This window comes from Dasypus novemcinctus, chromosome 21 (genome assembly GCF_030445035.2).
Source record: "Dasypus novemcinctus isolate mDasNov1 chromosome 21, mDasNov1.1.hap2, whole genome shotgun sequence".
NCBI lineage: Eukaryota > Metazoa > Chordata > Mammalia > Cingulata > Dasypodidae > Dasypus > Dasypus novemcinctus.
Genome location: NC_080693.1, coordinates 64083136 through 64102156, shown reverse-complemented (window position 1 = coordinate 64102156; position 19021 = coordinate 64083136). Strand labels below are relative to the sequence as shown.

The 19021-nt window shown below is 50.5% G+C and overlaps 1 protein-coding gene across 1 annotated transcript; it reads right to left on the bottom strand.

Moving 5' to 3' along the window:
• Nucleotides 1–11905: 11905 nt before the first annotated feature.
• On the bottom strand, nt 11906–17198 carry HEXIM2 (HEXIM P-TEFb complex subunit 2). Its single transcript, XM_071210906.1, is given in 4 exon segments — nt 11906–12933; nt 15252–15317; nt 15319–15362; nt 17120–17198. Coding segments are annotated over 4 exon segments (984 nt in total). The 3' UTR covers nt 11906–12138.
• Between the last annotated feature and the right edge of the window lie 1823 nt (nt 17199–19021).

Sequence of the window (19021 nt, the reverse complement as noted above, 5' to 3'; positions counted from 1 at the left end):
GAGATAAATAAAATAATATAAAATAAAATTTAAAAAAAAGAAACAAGCACAAAAATATAAAGAGGGGAAGCGGATTTGGCCCAACGGATAGGGCATCCGCCTACCGCATGGGAGGTCCAGGGTTCAAACCCAAGGCCTCCTGACCCATGTGGAGCTGGCCCTGTGCAGTACTGATGCGCGTGAGGAGTGCCCTGCCACACAGAGGTGTCCCCCGCGTAGGGGAGCCCCACGTGCAAGGAGTGTGCCCCGTAAGGAGAGCCGCCCAGTGCAGAAAAAAGTGCAGCCTGCAGAGGAGTGGCACGGCACACACAGAGCACTAACACAACAAGATGACGAAACAAAAAGAGACACAGATTCCGGGTGCTGCTGACAAGAATACAAGCGGACACAGAAGATCACACAGCGAATGGACAAAGAAAAGCAGATAACTGGGCGGGGAGGGGAAGGGAAGAGGAAAAAAAGTATATAGAACATGCTTGCATTCAAAGGCAGTTCTGAAACAGCCAATTAATTTATGTTAGAGGTTAGGATAGAGGATTCCTTTGGGGGGCAAGTAATTAAAAAAGGGTTTGGAGGATACTGGGGTACCATTTTTTTATGTGAGTGTTCTGTATCTTTATGTGGGTGCTGGTTACACAGGTGTGTTGTTCATTTTGTGTAAATCCATTAAACTGTACAGTTATGGCTTATATCCTCTTGTGTAAATGTTATAGTTCAATAAAAAGTTTACATTAACATAAAAAAGACAAATTAATTGAGCCACGTATATCCTATAGATAAATCTTAAAACATTTTGGGTTAGGAGAAAGTTATTAAAAGGTGGCTTTTTTGTTTGTTTGTTTGTTTGTTGTTTGTTAAAGGATTTTTGTACCATGATTTGTAGGCATTTAAAAAGGGCCTAACACTACATATTGTTTAAGCACACATCCTATGTAGTACAAATAAAAAGCATGCAGGGAGTGATAAACAGCAAAGTCAAAACAGAGCTTGCCTCTGAGATGGAGAGAGGGGAATGAAATATGCTGGTGGGCTTCAAATATTTTGATAGTTTTATTTCTTAAGCTGGGTGGCCCTGAATTTTTCTGATTACCTAACATATTTCGTAATTACAAAGAATACCTCAGCATTAAAAAAGAAAATCAAAGCATGGAGTAGGGAGACTGTGTCATATTTATCTTTGTCTTTTCTGCACCAACCCAGGACCTGGCACTCAACAGGTATTTGGTGAATGAAAGATGGATCACTGGGCTAGTAATGCATTGGAGCCAGGGTTCAATGCCATATCTTCTCATGTCAGATCCAAGTCCAGGGAGCCCCCAGCAGCCACAGGGCTCCCCACATCCTCACAGCTGGGGAGGAGAGAGGGTGGCAAATTTTTTGGGGGGGGGCCCAGCCCTGACTCAACACCCTCTATCTGAACTGAATTACAGAATTACTCGATTACAGGGCCCAAAGAAGGAACAAAATGACTTCATTCATCAGAACTCTGCAAATTCAGAATCTGGTGGCTCAAGTTTCTACAAATCAAACTACCAGAATCATTTAATAGCTTGTCCTTTACCCAAAACGTCTTGCTTTAAGTTTTATCCATGGGATACCCATATAAATTATTTTGTCTTTTTTATATTAATGCACGTGTCCTCTCCATGGGACAAAAAGGGCCTCTGTATACCAAAGATTGGTCAAAACAGGATGATGGTACATATTTGACTGGCATAAGAGAATAAACAGCCTTCAGCCTGTTGATTCTTTGCGTGCAAAGAGATGCCACTAATTGCAGATGTGCTTTATCTGTTTGCTGGCCAGTGTTGGGTATTGGAATGCAGCCTCTGAGAAAGCACTTCTCACCACTCAAAACCCACAGAAGCATGCTGGGCACAGAGAGGGGCTCCTCTAGGAACACAAACTGCAAGCTGCTTCCACAACTACAAGCAGAGTTAACCACACAGTGAACACACTGAAGGGGATTCATGGAAGTTTAGGCTTTGAGGCTTGTTTATAAGGAGGAGAGAAATCAGTCTCCTACTTCTGCCGTAGGCTGATTATTCTGTGAACTCCAATCAGAGCTAACAGTCTGAAGGATGAATGACACTGGTGGTAGGTGAAGCCGTGAGAGCCCCATCTGGTCATCACTTCATCGCACACCTGCCTGCACAGCTGGTTTCCCACCCCGCCTGCGAGGCAGTAGAGCAAGGTCTCTACTGTGATGAAGGCAGTGGTGTTACTACACGTAACAGTAATAAAATGATGATTCTCTTCAAAACCGCTCTCAATTCAGACCTTGTATCCAGGTTGCCCTCTCATGACCAGCTTAAGGTGGGCTTAAGTCAATTAAACAGTTATTTATTCGCTCACAAATCATTTAATAAAAGCCCATTTGTGCCAGCCACCGTGTAGGAGGCCGGGGTGACAAAGATGACTAAGAGAATCCCTGCCTTCAGTGTCTTGGAGACAAGTGTTAAAGAGAAATGATAAAAGGAAATACGAAACGGAGGCCTCAGAAGAGGGCGGGGCGGGCTGCTTGGCTACCTCCCCCTGCTTGTCCTAACCCCACCCCCCGGGGCCCAGCTTGCTGGCCAGGCCTGACACCTGCTCATCCCCCCGAGGCTTTGCCGCCCCACCCCACTCTCTCCTTCAGTGACGTCCTTTCCCACCGTCACCTGGCCTCAAACCCTTGCTTCTTCCATACCACACAGCTCAAAACGACAAGCCCCAAGTTTAGGAGGGCGGTGGGCCCTGGGGGGATGCGAGCAGGAAGGGCTATTTGCAGTATTTTCTTTCTTAAACAGGAGGTTCAAAAAAACAAAACAAAACAAAAGAAATAAAAACAAAAAAAACAGGAGGTTCATTCTATTATTATAATTATAGTAATATATAATATACATTTTTTTAAGATTTTTTTTTTTAATTTCTCTCCCCTCCCTTCGCCCCCCTCCAGTTGTCTGCTCTCTGTCCATTCGCTGCGTGTTCTTCTGTGACCACTTCTATCCTTATCAGTGACACGGGAATCTGTGTTTCTTTTTGTTGCATCATCTTGCTGTGTCAGCTCTCCATGTGTGCAGCGCCATTCCTGGGCAGGCTGAGCTTCTTTCCTGCTGGGCGGCTCTCCTTACGGGGCACACTCGTGCGTGGGGGCTCCCCTACGCGGGGGACACCCCTGCGTGGAGCGGCACTCCTTGCGCGCATCAGCACTGCGCATGGGCCAGCTCTACACGGGTCAAGGAGGCCCGGGGTTTGAACCGTGGACCTCCCATGTGGTAGATGGATGCCCTATCCATTGGGCCAAGTCTGCTTCCTGTTTAATATATATTATTTTATAGTATATGCCTTTTTGTGCCTGAAAATTTCATCAAAATATATTTTCAAAGGAGATCCAATTGGAGCTACACCTCCACCTTGGTCCTCAACTCCCTTTATGTTTCCTTGTCAAGAATCAAGCTAAAAAAAAATCTCTTAATGTCAGTAAAAAGCAAGTTTGGGTTCCTCGAGACACATGGAAATGATTCTTGAGGATTCTGGCTGGGGACTTAGGGTGGGGATCTAGAATCTAGGGTCTAGGGTCTAGGGTTTAGGGTCCAGGGTGGGGAACGCTTCTGGGGATGCTGGGGGCTTTCACAATAATGGCAATGTTGTTATTTCTTAAGCTGGGTGATGGGTACATGGGTGTTTGTTTTATGTCTAAAATATTGTATAATAAATTTAACATTTGAAAAGCAACTCTGTCCAGAAGGAGAGAAACTGGAAAGGTCAAGGAGCTTTAGAGAAGTTGGATAAGGAAGAGCAAAGAGGTGGCTGCCTGCTAGGCATGGAGGGTATATTGAGTAACGAGGCTTGACCTGCATAGAGCAGCAAAAGAGCCTGGGCCTGTGGCTCTCTGTAGTGAGGCACGTCGTGGTGGCTGAGAGCATGGGTGCTGGGGTTGGACCACCTAGGTTCAGCCCTGAGGTGATCTCATGTTAGCTGCATGCCACTGGGCAACTTACTTCAATTCCTCACCCTGCCAAATGCTTGTGGAGATGAGATGAAGTGTGTAAATCTTGCACTGGTTGGTATCTGACAAGTGCTGAAATGACTTGTGTTACTATGTTTGAGTCCCCTGACCCTGACAGGTGACTTCCATTCTCTGAAACTCAGTCTCCTCCCCCAAGAAAGGGGGATCACACTGCAATGCTCAGATCAGCTCATGGGCATGAAAACACTTTGCCCACTCCAGAGTGATTCATAAATAAGTCAGTATTACCTCGGAGCGCCACAGGTAAAGAGACCACCAGAGAAGTTTAAGCTCAATGGGGGCAGTGACAATGTCCGTCGAGCATGTCGTATGTCCCCATACCCAGCACAGCCTGGACATCCATCCAGTGTCTGCTGAGTAAACAGATGGTGCTGCTTGTGCTCCTGACGAGATGGAGACATTTGTTTCACCAAGAGAAGAAGCTGTGTGTGTCCAGGCAGGGCAACTGGAAGATGCTTGTCCTTTTCTGAGGGGTGGGGAGCAGCAGGGGGCAGGATAAGGCAGTATTTGAACCCAGCAGACCCATGCCAGAGCCCTGGGAAAGCCCCGCTGGCTCTGGAGAATCCTCCCTCCCCTGGTCTCCAAGTTGCCTCCTCCCTTGCTCTCTCTGATCTGAGTGAATGAGAAGAAACAGGGTGGAAGATAACCAAGAAAGCGCTAAAAAGGAAAACAAGGAGAGCGTTTGCTGCTGAACTCCCAGCGGACTCATCCATAGCGCTTGCTCACAGATAGATGCCCACAGCCAGAGGCCAGGGGTGAACTCCCCAACCCAGAGGCCTCCGGCCCAAAGAGGGATGAGCAGCCTCCCATACACACTCATACACACACACGCACACCACACACACGGGGACAGGGGGTTAGGCTGCTGTGGCAATGAAGCAACAGCACTTTGCCAGGCAGAACTTCAGAATCCGGGGCTGAGGGGCCCTCAGCCTGCTCACGAGCTCATCCAGAGCTGGGAGCTGGGAGTCCCTCCTTCCACTCCAACCTGCACTTGCCCATGGATCCCTGGTGTACCCTCCAAGCCTCCCCAGAACACCCCGATTTGGTGTCTGCACATTCCCTTCTCTGGGCCCACAAAAACCTTTCTTCTGCAGAGCTAGAAGGGAGGAGTGTTTGGAGCTCTTAGAACCCTGGTTCTCAGCCGCAGCTGTACTGGAACATCACCAGGGAGCCTTAAACACCCCAGTGCCCAGGCTTCACCCAGAACAATTAAGTCAGAATTTCTGGGGGTGGTACCCAGGCATCGGAACTTTGTAAGTGTTTACAGAAGATTCCAACGGACAGCCACGTTGAAAGGCAATGATTTAGTGGACACAGGAGTTCTGCAAGAGCAGGGAACCTGGACTCTGACAGAAGGGAAAAGGGCTGGGAAGCAGTGATCTCAAAAGCTTCTAGAGCCTAGAGCCAGAGGCAGGACAGGCACTAAAGGGGCTGCTCAGGGCAGCCAGCAAAGCAGAGTTGTTCAGGGGCAGCCTGGGAGTGGATCAAGTCCAGGCAGGGGCATGCCTGGGGCTACAAACACAGCAGATGTGAACTGCAAGTGAGGATGGTTGGACAGGGCACCCAGAGAGAAAAGCTGCCCCTTCCTCAAAGGTCCAAGAGGGAGACAACCGACGCTGGAACCGAGAAGCTCAAGAATGGAGGGCCTAGCAGAAGGGACAGGCGGCCCCAGGGACCTGGGTAGGAGTGGAAGCTGGCGGCCGGCCAGTGACAGGAGTCCAGGCTGAGTGGTCTGGGTTCCGGGCCTGACTGTGAGGTGGCTGCTGCTTGTCTGTGTCTGGTTCCACATGCTGTGGCACCAGAGTCAGTGAATGGCTGACCAGGTGTGTGTGGGTCTGAAGTGGACGCTGGGGAGGCGGCAGGTGAGACGATGGGCCCGAGGAGACCCCTTCCCTCTCCTCTGTGGTGAGGCTGGCGCTGAAGCAGACCCACGAGGGTTGGGTTGCAATGTCTTCCTCACAAGATAGTCTCCTCGGGAGCTTCCCCTTGGAACCAAATGGGTAAGAACAGGGCAGGATGCATGCCTGGGCAGGGACAGGGGAGGGCGCCACCCTGGTTGTCCCGAGACAGGAGATGGCAGGTGCCTTGGGGGCTGGTCATGGACACCCCATCTTGGATGGGGTTGAGAGATTGTCTCTGGGGCAGATGGTCTCCAGAGTGTCTGTGTCCATGGGCAGCCGCAAGGCCTGTGCAGTGCAGCCCCTCCCTTCTCTGGGCCTACAAAAGCCTTTCTGTTTGGGATGAAGCGATCCCCCGGTGAAGCAAGCACCTTCTTTGGTGGGGAGAAAAAAGCGGCAGAGAAGTATGCTTCCCGCTTCCACCTGCCCAAAGGGCTCAGGCCGCCCCTCCTGCCTCCACAAAAGCGCTCATCCTAGAGAGGTGAGTAGAGAGGGTAAAGGGGAAACCCTCTCCTCTGAAAGATAAAGTAAAGGAGTGAGAGGAAGTCCCAGAACCATCTTGGAATGGAGCTACTCACCGTTATGCAATGCCCTCAAGTAGTTAAATTTATGACTGCTTCCATTAGAAAGCACCTACCACCTGGTTGACTCTTTGCTAAATCCTTAACTTACACATTATAACTTTGAAGATAGGAGAGCACAGTGGTCAAGAGCTCAAACCGCAGTCAGACAGACCTGGAGCAGTCACCTGCTCTCTGTGTGGCCGTGGGCGTTTCTCAGCCTATCTGAGTCGGTTTCCTCATCCCAGTGTCAGGCTCCTCATCCCCTGCATCTCATGTGACTAGTACTCAACAGAGTACTAGTACATGAGACCTTGTCCCCTACAGCCGCCTTCACTATGTAGGCTTGACATGGAAGGCCCAGGGAGGGGGTGGGATGGTTTATTTTTTAGGTCAGGCAGCACAATCCCAGATAAAAAACCTCCTGGCCCAGGATGGCCCAGGATCCTGGACTGGCTGGAAGGGCCCCTCCACCCTTTGAACAAACAGAGAGGAGGCCGCTGAGGTGGAAGTAGAACCAGGACGGCATGTCTCTGGGCTCCTAGTCTGGTATTCTCTCTACCATAGCACCCTTGGGAGTCTGTGTTTTTGGAAGCAGGTACCAAGAGACCAGAGACTTTCCCTCTTGGCTCTAGCACCCCCTGGGGGACCCCTTGACCATGGTCATGCCCAGAGATGATCCAGTTGGAAGGTGTTTGCCAAATTATACACTTGGCAGGTGGGATTCCAAGGAGAGGGGCAAGGAGTTTTTCAAAAGTTTTACTTTAAAAAATAATGATATAACATGGATGAATCTTTTTTTCTTTTAAGATTTATTTTTCAAATTTATTTCTCTCCCCTTACCCCCTACCCTGTTGTCTGCTCTTTATGTCCATTCACTGTGTGTTCTTCTGTGTCCGCTTGCATTCTTGTCAGTGGCACTGGGAATATGTGTCTCTTTTCTGTTGCGTCATCTTGCCGTGTCACCTCTCCGCGTGTGCGGTGCCACTCCTGGGCAGGCTGTGTTTTTTCTGCATGGGGCAGCTCTCCTTATGGGGTATACTCCTTGCGTGTGGGGCTCCCCTACACAGGGGACACCCCAGCGTGGTACGACACTCCTTGTGCGCATCAGCACTGCACGTGGGCCAGCTCCACACAGGTCAGGAGGCCCTGGGTTTGAACCCTCCCATGTGGTAGGCGGACACTCTTACCAGTTGAGTCAATTCCACTTCCCTTGAAAACATTATGTCAAGTGAAATAAACCAGACCAAAAGGACAACTATTGTACAATTCTACTTATGTGAAGTATCTAGAATAAGCAAATTCATAGAGACAGAAAGTAGATTAGAGGTTACCAGGGGCTGGGGAGAGGGGGAATGGGGAGTTATTACCTAATGGGTACAGAGTTTCTGTTTGGGGTGAAGAATGAGTTTTAGTAATGGAAGGTGGTGATGGTCGCACAACACTGTAAAAGTCACTAACACCTCTGAATTATACACTTAATGATTAAAATGGCAACTTTTAGTTTTATATATATGTTACACAGTAAAAAGAATAAAAATGCTGTAGACAATAATAATAATAATATGCATACAAAGGAATGAAGTACTGATTCAGCCATAACAAAGACGGAAGTACTGATACTTGCTACAACCTGGTTAAACTCGAAACTATTATGCTAAGTGAAAAAAGCCAGACACAAAAGGTCACACGTTGTATGACTCCGCTTGTATAAAATATCCAGGATAAGTAAATCCACAGAGTCAAGAAGCAGATTGGTGATTGCCAGGGGCTGGACAAGAAGGAGGGGGAAGTGACTGCTTACTGGGTATAGGACTTTCTTTTTGGGGTGATAATGTTTTGGAACTAGAGGTGGTGAATGCACACATATGAATGTATTAAGGGCCACAGACTGGCTGACTTTAAAACAACTCATTTTACATTTTGTGGATTTCACCTCAATTTAAAAAATAATAACAGTACTTATATCTAAGAAGTTAGAGGAAGAAGTGTTCAGGGGTTAAGAAAGGTGAAGGAGGGACTGAGGGATGAGGGAGGGGAAGGACATTGCAGAAACAGAAAGTTTGAGGTGTCTGAGGCGGGAAAAAGGTCTGAGGAAGGGGGTTTCCTTGCTGCAGGGGACAGTAGTCTGGAGGGTGCCTGCTACCTCTGGGTGAGGAAGCAGAGGATGATCAGAGGGACTGCGGGGGAGCCACTGTGCTTTGAGGAAGAAGGGGAGATTCAGAATGAGGGGGGCCCTGTGGAAGGCGCTTTCAGCCCCTGAGCTTCGCGTAGGCTTTCTCTTTGACTTTCGACTGGAATCTCCCGGTGGGCGGGCAGGAGCAGGGACCTCACCATTTGAGCTGTTTTTAATTTTCAGAGTGTCATCACGGGTAGATGGTTCTTTTAAAAAAGAACCCCCCCACACACACACAAACCTGTGGAACTAATGGGATGAAATCGAACCTGTGAAGCATCACCGAGATTACCTACCACCCACAGCCAGAACATGAGGACAGCCCTGGGCTGAGAGTGGGCGGCAGGAGGCTGCCCAGGACTCCCCAGGGCAGAGAGGGGTGGCAACACCCAGCCTCAGTGTCCTGTCCATCACCCCCAGGCTTCAGCCTCCTCTCCCCTCAAAGGGAAGCACTGGGGGCTGGGATGGGGGAAGGTATTGGGTAAGCAGTGTGGGCTCCTTTGTCAGACCCAGGAAGGGAAGTGGGGGCAGCTACAGGAAGTAGGGGCATGAGAAGCTCCCTCCGGAATCTATCTCCCACTTCCCTCCCCTCTCTGCACATGCTCAGTGTGCCCATGAGTTGGGTTGGCTGGGGGAGGGCATTGACTGGCACCCCCACTTAAAGGGCCAGTGCCATCTTTGCCAGCTCCCAACAGGAGCAATGGGACCTGGCCCAGGCTCTGCCCCCAGATGGCTTACTTCACCTCAGACCCCCTGTTCCACTTTCCCAGCAGCTTCCTTCTGACCTCACCGCTCCTCTGCCCACCCCCCACCTCTCATTCCCTGGCCCCTTTGTAGGTAACATCTGTCCACTGGACATAGGAGTTTTTACCTGAGGTAGGGAAGTCCTTGATATGGGGAAGACGGGGATAACAGACCACACTAGGCAGGGTGGTAGGAAGCCTCAGCAATCACTCCTATAAAATATTTGCCTCTCTGGGCCCCGTTTCCCTGGCCCAAGTGACCAAAGTCCTAGAAAGCAAATGGGCAAAAGCCAAGTAAAGGACCAAGCACTTGCTCTGTAAAGGTCTAGGGAGGAGAGGGGAGTTGCGTTCAAGCCTAGCCTACCTAGCTGATGGTGAGGATTGGGGTGAGGGAGGGCAGTGCTGGAAATTGGAACTTGCATCATTGGGGTGGGGTATAGGAGAGCCCAAGCCTCAGGACCAGGCAGTGTGAGAGGAGCAATTGGAAAGGTGGCTGATTCCCTATTCAGGAAAAGGGGGAGGATAAAATGAACCCAGGCAGCTCTCCCTCTTAGAGCTTTGACTCTCCAGCCCCCACCTATAGTCTCCTCTTCCACACCCCTCACCCTGGGGTTGGGGACTCTGAGGTTGAGGAACCAGTTGAAGCCAGATGAAAGGAGATGGGCGGCCCAGACACTTGTTTGCCCCCTCTCAAGTAGCCCCTGGGGACACTTTCCCAGCTCACACCCCTCTCCATTGTTTTCTTCTTACCCGATCCCTTCCCCCACCAGCCTTGGAAAAATGCACTGGCCGGGTGGCTTGCCCTGGCTTGAGCCCTTCAGCCATTTTCTGTGTTTGGGGTGGGGGAGGAAGGAGGGGACCTGGAAGCAGCTTTCCTGTCTCCAGGCTCCTGGGCCAAAAAGGGCTGAGGCCTTCCCTGCTCCCCATCCCCACGCCCACTCAGGGACGCCACATCCCCGACACACACCCCTGGCACCCTCCCCCTCACCACGCCCACACATGGGCCCCTCCCCACACACTCCACCAACCTCTGGAATCTTCCTAGCTACACAAGCCTCTGGGTAAACAACCTTCGTCCTGTCCCTCCCCGCCTCGCCTCCCGGCTCCACGCTGAGGAATGCAGCAGCTGGGAGGCCGCCTGTGCTGGCCAAGGGGACCAGCTAGCACCCTACAGGGAAAAGCAGGCCTCAGGCCAGCTTCCCTGGAATAGAAAAGTCACTTCCTCTCTGAGCCTCTCAACTCCCATGTGCAAAGTGGGGATGGTCACTCCAGAACTGTCTGAGGATCAGAGGGATGTAGGTTTTGTAAAGTAGGGCCCTCAGCCAGTGTCCCAGAGGCAGGTCTCCCTGGAATGGTACTTTGTTCTCCGTTGAAACCCATCTCTTCCAGAATCTGTTCCAGTAAAGCCTGGGTGCGGCAGGGCAGAAATGAAAGTTGTCCTGGCAACCCACTGGCTTAGTCAACATTTCCCTCTGCAGTGGCCTGAGTCCTCTTGCCTGTCAAGATGAGCGCCTGGAATGGAAGCCGGGCTGGGCCGGCCAGGCCTCTGCCCCTCCCAGCACACGGGGCAGGGGGTGGCAGGGAGCCAGAGCAGGCTCATTTGTGAGTTGAGTAACTTCCCCAACAGCACTGCACAATTATCCATGCTGCCAGCCTGACACTTGGCAGGGCCAGCAAGGGCTCTGGGAGGGCTAGGAAAGAGGGTGTCTGCAAAGGGTGGGGCTGAATGTGAGCTCCTTTCAGAGTTAATACCGCCTGGCAGGCTGGTAGAGCCTTTTCATCCGGGCTGACCCAGTCTCTGATGCACAGTCAGGTGAGGAGTTCACACACTTCAGAGAGAATCAACCACCATGTGATGAGGCAGAGCGAACTGGCTACACGCAGGTGCACGGCAGGCATCAGGACAGCCAGGCAGACCAGCTCTGCCTCATACACTTTATTTTCCATAAGGAGAATGCTTCCCTTGAGTGTTTGCTTATAAGTGCTCTTCCAGGAGATAAGGAAGAAGCACGTGATGGCTCACCTCCTTCCCAGATCACTGCTGGGAGACTGGGGTGGGAGGGTGGCTGGCAAGGAAAAGGAGACAAAAGTTACCTAGACCCCAAGCACCCAGTTCTCTGAACTATAGGCAGAATACAGGGAGCTAGGGGCAAACCCTGGAGGAACTCCTGGGCTTGGGCCTTCTAGGAAAAGTCCCAGGACTCTCTCTTCCAGGGGCAACCCCCAGCTCCTCACAGTGATGTGGCATTTCAAGTCAGGATTCAGCTGAACCTGGGGCTCCTAACCCAGCTGCCTCCCAACTCTGCATCCCCCCAATAAAACCTGCAGCACTGTCTGACTGCTTCAGGAGACACAGGGCAGAACTCAGGCAACCTGAGACTGTGACAGGACCCCAATCCTCAGGTCTGCTGTCCTCCCAGGCTTGGGGCAATACAAGAGGGGACTATGAGCCCAAAGCCCAGACCTCTGGGCAGAAGGTACTTTGATTCCCAGAGCAACACTAGAGAAATCCATCCTAGGCACTCCCATGTGGTCTTACCAGGACCTTTTAATTTCTTTATGAAAAATAAAATGACAGCAAAGAACAAATTGTGAAAATGACAAGGTGGAAGTCTGAACCTATTTCAGCTGTTCTCAGGGAGCTGAGGGGTGTTGAGAGAGATTTTCACCTGCCACCTGCCTCCCTGAGATCCAGCTGGCCTGAGTATGTAGGAAATGGAACCTTCTCCTTGGCAAGGGAGCACCCCTAGGTGCCAGGGTCCATACTGCGGCTGCCACCCTCTCGGATCCACATCTCGTTCTCCTGCCGGAGCCGCTGGTTCTCCGTCCGGAGCCTCTCTATCTCAGCAGCCAGTTCCTCTACCTGGCGACAGGACTGCTGCCTGGTGCCCCCTTGCAGCTGCTGCAGCCTCCTTGTCTCCTCCTCAGCCTGCGACAGCCGCTTCTCCAAATCTAGGTAGTCTTGCACCAGCTCCTGCTTGCTGCGGCCCTGCAGGCTCTCCGTGTGGTAGCGCTCATAGGCCTCAAAGAAATCCCTCTGCAGGAACTCCCCATGAGCTCGGCCTGGCCCATCATTGTCCCCTGCCTCACTCTCCCCGCTGGAGCCTGGGTGGGAGACCCCGTGGGGCACATCCAGGTCAGGCTCCTCTGGGTCTCGGTCGTTCATCAGGAACTGGGTGGTGTTGTAGGGTGCCACAGGCTGGCCTTTGGCAAACATCTCCTCACGTACCCGGGAGGCCCTCTGGCTCTGCCTCTCATCCCGCTGTTGCTTCTCAGCCCAGCTCAGCTCCAGGTAGGGCCGCCAGTGCCGTTTGCGCTTTGATGGCAGCCGGCGGTGCTTCTTGCGGCCCAGCACAGCCTTAGTTGAGCAGCCTCCTGGGCTCTGGGGCCGGGAACGTCTTCCATTCCAGCCCAGGCCTCCACCAGCCCTGGCGGGATCCTCATCCTCTGAATGGTTCTCCATTCTGGGTGTCAGGGGCAGGGAAATGCCAGGGTCATGAGGTTCAGGGGGTGTTGCCGGGCTTCCAGGAGCCCCAGAACCCTGGAAAGGACAAGAAAGGAGGGATCACAGACAGCTTAATTACTGGTGGTGGAAGCCTTCCACGTCCACCCAGCCTGAAGCCGACTTTCCCACATCCAGCTAACCTGGTCACTCTGTAACCCCTCCCCACTCTGCAAGCATTTTGTTAATTTATGGATTTATGGACTTTACCTTTCTACTGTCTGACCCCATTTCCCCTATTGCCCCTGCCTCATCCACTGCCAGTGAGATGAGAGAATTTTGCCTGTGTTGGTTGCTCTGTAACTTCAAATCCTAGAACAGTATCTGGCACAGTATAGGTGTTCAATAAATACTACTTGAACAAACGAAGAGGAGAAACAAAGGAAGGAGAAAACTCGGCTGGAAAGTGGTTCCTCATGCATTTGCTTCATCAGAAGCCCAAACTGCACTTGTTCTTCCTTCTGCCTAGAAAGCCTATCTTTCAGAGTGGGACTGGCTTCATGAGCAGGTGATGTGCCCATGTTCAGAAGGGCCCCTGGTTGGCTAAATGTTCTGCTGTTGCTGTCTTGAAATTCTTAATTTTTGAACAAAAGCCTCTTTGCACTGGGCGAATCCTGCTTCCAAGTATTTGCATGGTTGCCTCTTTCTCATCCTTTAGGGCTCAGTTCCAACGTCATTTCTTCAGAGAAGCCCTCCCTGACCACCCTATTAAAGTAGTCCTCCACCTCACCTCCCTATCATGCCATGTCACCCTGTTAACGTCCCACAAAGCATTTAGCATGTCGTCATCTTCCAGCTGTCTTCCTCCTATTAGAACATGTATTGTCTGTTTGGCGCACGACTGTATTCCTATGCCTGGCACAAGGCAAGTGCTCAATAAGTGTTTATTAAATGACCTAAAGCCTGTAAGATAGGGGAAACCAGAAAAAAATGTACGTGATTCTCCTTTCCATGGTTCTAGGGTAGAGAAGATAGAGTGTATTTATTCCAGGCAGAAGTTGGTGTATCAGTCTTTTACATGAGAGGCAGGAAAGAGGTCCTAGCTGGGGACAGGAAGGGTGACCTCCAGTCCACAGCCAAGAGAGTTCTGGATAACTGTTTATCTCTGTGTGGTGAGGGTGGGAATATTGAGTATGTGGGGGGGGATGAACTGCTCTAAGCTTGTGGTTTGGGGATTTCTAATAATAACTTCTACCATTGGTGTGCTATTTTATGATGTACAACGTGGTTCAGAGACATCTGAGCATGTAAGGGTCCATACAAGCGTGGGACGAGTGTTGGGAGTGGGGGTAGTGCAGTATATGCAGCCTTATAAGGGATGTGCCATGTGTGTTTTAGAGACCCTAAAGAGAGAGCTTCAGGGAGAAGGAAGCAAGTTAGTGTGTGAGTATGTGTGTGTGTATGTGTGTGTATGTGTTGTTCATGGTGTTGTATTGTAACCTCACCTGCAGGGAGGACCATCAATCAAGAGCAACAGAACTTGTCTCCACCAGTGGCTTAGGCCCACTGAGACACAGTTGCTGCCCACACTTGGGAAAGGCAGGGGGTCTGTTTGTGTGGGCATAGTCATCCACTTGATCCCAGTCTCAAGCCAGCCCTGCCCCTTATCCCCACATGCTGCTTTCTTTCTGAAGGCTCATCCCTCTACTACTTTATCATTATTGCAGATAAACTGTGTGATCTGGGTGGGTAACTTGCCCTCTAAATTACTTAAATGCAGGAAACACTGGAAATGGTTAGGTAGGGTGGCTCAGAAAGTTTTCTCCTTACCTACAGGGGTTTGTGGGCTAGGGGAGAAGACTGAGCAAGGTGGAAGCAGTGAGAGACAGCATGGTTTGGGAGAGTTTCGGCTCCTGGAAAAGCATCAGAAGGTGATTTCCTCCACAGGCCTGATACAGCCCGTTCCTCCCCCTTCTCCTGGTGATATTCTATTTCCCACCCCCATCCCAAATTACAGGCCAACTGCTCAAACTCTTCTTCCAGCTTCAGACTTGTTCTCAACCAGGACAAAATGTGAATATTCAACCAAGTTTTGCGGTCTTGAGGTCAAGGCATTTTCTACTGTTAGAAGACCCTAGGTTTAAAACCCTGCTTGCAGGCTCAATTATTTTGGAAAAGGTATTTCAGCTCTTAGAACATTAACTTCTATAAAAGGAAAATAATTATTCCTACCTTGAAGGGCTACTAGGATTTCAAGGGATAACACAGATTCAACATCTGACATATTGCAGAGCAAGGACTCATTTTTAAATGTTGGTTGTTCGAATCCACCAACACATCTGAGACGAGATGCCATGATCCCAGCTGGCAGGATCCATGTTCAGGGCAGTCAGGTGACTAGCAGGGTGGGGGCTTACCTTGGCCTCCTCCAGGGCTGCTGGTGACTCTGTACTACAGTTGGTCTGGTTTGGAGTGGCCACCTTTCTTCTGTTCCAAATCTTTGAGCAGATGCCTTTAACTAGTGACTCCTGCTTTAAACAACAACAGAAACCTAAGTCCTGACAGGAAATTCCCAGGAAGGCTCTGACTGCCCAGGTTTTCTTTACCAAGGCAGTGTCAGCCATTTTGTAGCACCAAACCTGCACACCCTCATTTTCAGAGGAAGGCCCCGGAGGCTACCGCCACACCCAGGTTTCCACACCTCCAGCTTGCCAGGAGTCAAATGGGGATTAAGGAGCCATCTTCCCAGTTCTCGGAACCCAAGCCTGGCCTTATTTCCCATACTGTCCTCCCAAAAGTCACCGAAGCCCAGGCTGGCAGCTAGGCCTAGACTCTGTCTCCCCAACAACCAATGTGGGAAAGGACTGCCCCGGAAGAGGCCAATGTACAGGCATGACCCTGGGGAGGTTGGGGGCGTGGAGTGGGTCTGTAGCTCCAACAATGGTAGCAAGTTTAAGGGATCCTTTCCCCACTGCCTCCAGAGACCCCAATCTTGACTGCAGCCCCCACCTCCTCACCAGTCAGGGCTCCCAAAGGCAATGCCTCTAGAAGCACGGCTGGTTGCTGGGCTGAGCCTGGGGCTGGAAAAATCGCCACACTACATGCAACTGGAAGGGAAACCCAGTTGGATAAGGCTGGATTCCTGAGGGGAAATGGACCGGGAAAAAGGTTTTGCAAAGGCGGAACTGACCTATTTGCTGTCAAAGGCTAAGTACACGACTACATCTGTGTGTCTTTTTTCTGTGCAGCAGCCTGTCTGTGCGATTCCCAACGCCTCAGCCCTACCTCTTGCTGCTCTTGCAGCAGCTCTGGTCAAGCCGCTCGGGCACTAAGGTTGAGGGGGAGGGGACAGCCTAGGTAGCGCAGTGTCTGCCGGGGATCGTAGTTCTCCTAGCCTAGGAAGGCGGACCAAGGTCCTGTCACGGCCACAACCCACATCCAAGAACTTCAAATCCCATCGACCTTTGCGGGGGTGGTGTTGTCCCCGCGCTCACAGCTTCCGTCTTCTGATTCGTGAGAACGTCTGCCAATATCCTTATTCTCGTCTACGATTAGCCGATTAGCTGTGCGGAAGCACAACCGACCCACCTTTCTCGAAATCAATTAAAAGAGTTCATTGATGGCGTTAATCTTTACTGGACAGAAAATAGGTCCGGCCGAGTAGGGAGGGGCCGTGGGCGCGGAGGGATCCTCGGTCCTAGAGAAAGGCGACGGGAAGATCGGTGGCTGCCGCCGCCATTTTGGGCTGGGAGGAGGCAGCGGAGGGACTCGCTGCGCAGTGAGAGCACCCCGTGGGGGGTGGTCCGGGCGCGGGGAAGCCGGGCCGAGTGGGCTGCCTGAAGTGGTGGCGCCGGGAGACGGCGGGAAGTGGTACCGGGGATTGGGGAGGGGGTGGATGAAGGTTGGCGTCTTCCCGGCCGGGCCCGGTCTTCAAACCGTCCCGGCAGCCCCGCGGCCTCACCTCTCACAGAGGAAGGGCTCTTTGGGTAGTTAATTACCGCGTGTTTCCCGAGACCCCAGTATGGGGGAGACCGGATGAAATGGATCTTTTCTGCTTTCCCTCCACGGGGACGCGTATAGGCCCAGTTCTGCCAAGTTCTCTCCCCACCCCCATTCGGCCTGGTATGGCGGCGAGGCCAGCGTTGCGGGTCCCCCACTTCGATGGGCGAGGTGGGGGCGACGCCAGATTCCAAAGACTGGCGCCGCGGGGGAGGATGGAGGTCGCCGCTTGGGCCGTGCGTCCCCCCGCACCGCCCTCCCCGCCCCCGCCTCTTCCACCCCTTGCCATGGCCGTCAACTGGAGCTTCAGAGGGCGGCGAGCGGGTGCTACCACCGTCCTCCTCAGCCCCGTACACCAAGGCCATCTTCGGCCCTGGCTGCGAAAAGGAACAGCCTTCTTCCACTGTAGTAACCACTGATTCCCCCTGGGATCAGCTAGGTAGGGGCACGTGGAAATCTTCACGAGCCCAGTGCTTGGAGATCTGAGTGCTCTTGCCCTCAAGATTTCTGTCCAGCCCCGATTCTCACAAAGACTTGCTCTCGCATGTCCCCAGGCATTTGGGGAAACTCCTCAAGTGTGTTCTACTTCTCTTGAAAGTTTACACCAAAGGGATGGGTCTTTGCCCTTTACGGAGTTGGAACAGAAAATAATTAATGGTCTCCACAGTACAGGAATAGAAATGGAGTGGCCCATTTCGATTGCTTCAGGGACATCTGTTTGCATTTTGAAATCTGAACCATAATTTTTACCACAGCTTTTGGAGAAATAAGTGGCAGCCCTCCTAGAGGAAAAACTTAATTCCAGTGTAGTCTTTGGAAGGGTACAAATTCTTTCCAATGTAAATAATTTTCCACCAACTAAACAAACTGGGGAGGGGGGGCGGAGGGCAGTTAACATTATTACCTCTATTTTGGAATTAATTGAAAACCACTTATGTAGATCCTAGAGGCTATCAAAATAAAAATTGCAGTTTTAAGCTGCTTCATATATGTGGTGTTTTAAGGAGAAAAAAAAAATCTTTGAGAAAAACTCTCAACCTTGTATAGCTGTAACAGCAGCCTAAAGACTTGAAGTTTGATATGAAGTTCTGGGTTTTGAGTTGCAGGTTTCCCACTGCTTGAGACCTAAATTCAGACAGATTTATGGCTCAGGGATATCTTTTAAAAAAATAGTTTTCTTGCTAAAAAGCCAGCTAAAATAGTATTTAGGTAGGCTCTGAAGTAGGAACCTGAGCTCTGAAGAGCTCTGAAGAGTTCTGGATGACTGGACAGTGTACTTTATCTTTGCAGGTACCTTGTGATGAAGCAATTACAGATGGTCAAATCATTCCTAAGCTTTTGGCCTTAGTTGCCAAAACGTTGACAGGGTTCCTCAGAACTGAAGCCCTGTTCCTCCTATTATTAATAATTTTTTTTTTTTAAGTTGTGAGGATTACACTGCCATAGCCTTAACTATCCCCCAACCCCAAATCCCAAGACATTCTCAGAGAAAGTCTTAAGACTGACTTGTCAAAATATCACCACTGACTTGGGTTCATAATCCAAAATTTGAAATCACTTATTCCTTAAAGCTTCAGTACACTTTATACTGTAGGTTGCTTTTCAGCTTACGTCATCATTGTGCACTGTTCTTCAGATCAAGAGATGAGAATTGGGAAAAGCTGGCAGAAAATTGGTAGGAGTTGACTTAAATAGTCATAGGAGTTGAAAGAGGCTTTAGAGATTATCTTCATGGTTCTTCTGTCAAGAATTTAATGGGGGAGGATCCCAGACTCTGGTGATTCATCCTCCATTGTGAAGTAATCTAGTTAAACCTCTGGATACTATTAAACGTAGAACACTGTTCCAGGTGCAGAAAATTGGTATTTATGAAGGTGAAAACTCACCAAGGTCGACCCAGAAGCTTTTCCATTCCTTGATAAGAAAAACTGGAAGACCAGTTCATTAATGATCCCCTGGTTATCTCCTAAACAAAACAAATTCTATTTCTATGTGTGCAGATGACTTGTTGGACTTTACTAGAAGCCAGATTCTAAAAATGAGTCCAAACTGGTTATTTTGGTGCTGAAGTTATTGTTCATCTAATGTTCAGCCAGACCTTCAACTTCCTCTTCAGCTATCCCTTTTTAAATGATTGTTTTGTGGCTTATGACAAATTCTCCAAACCTTGTGTGCTTCAGTTTCCTAA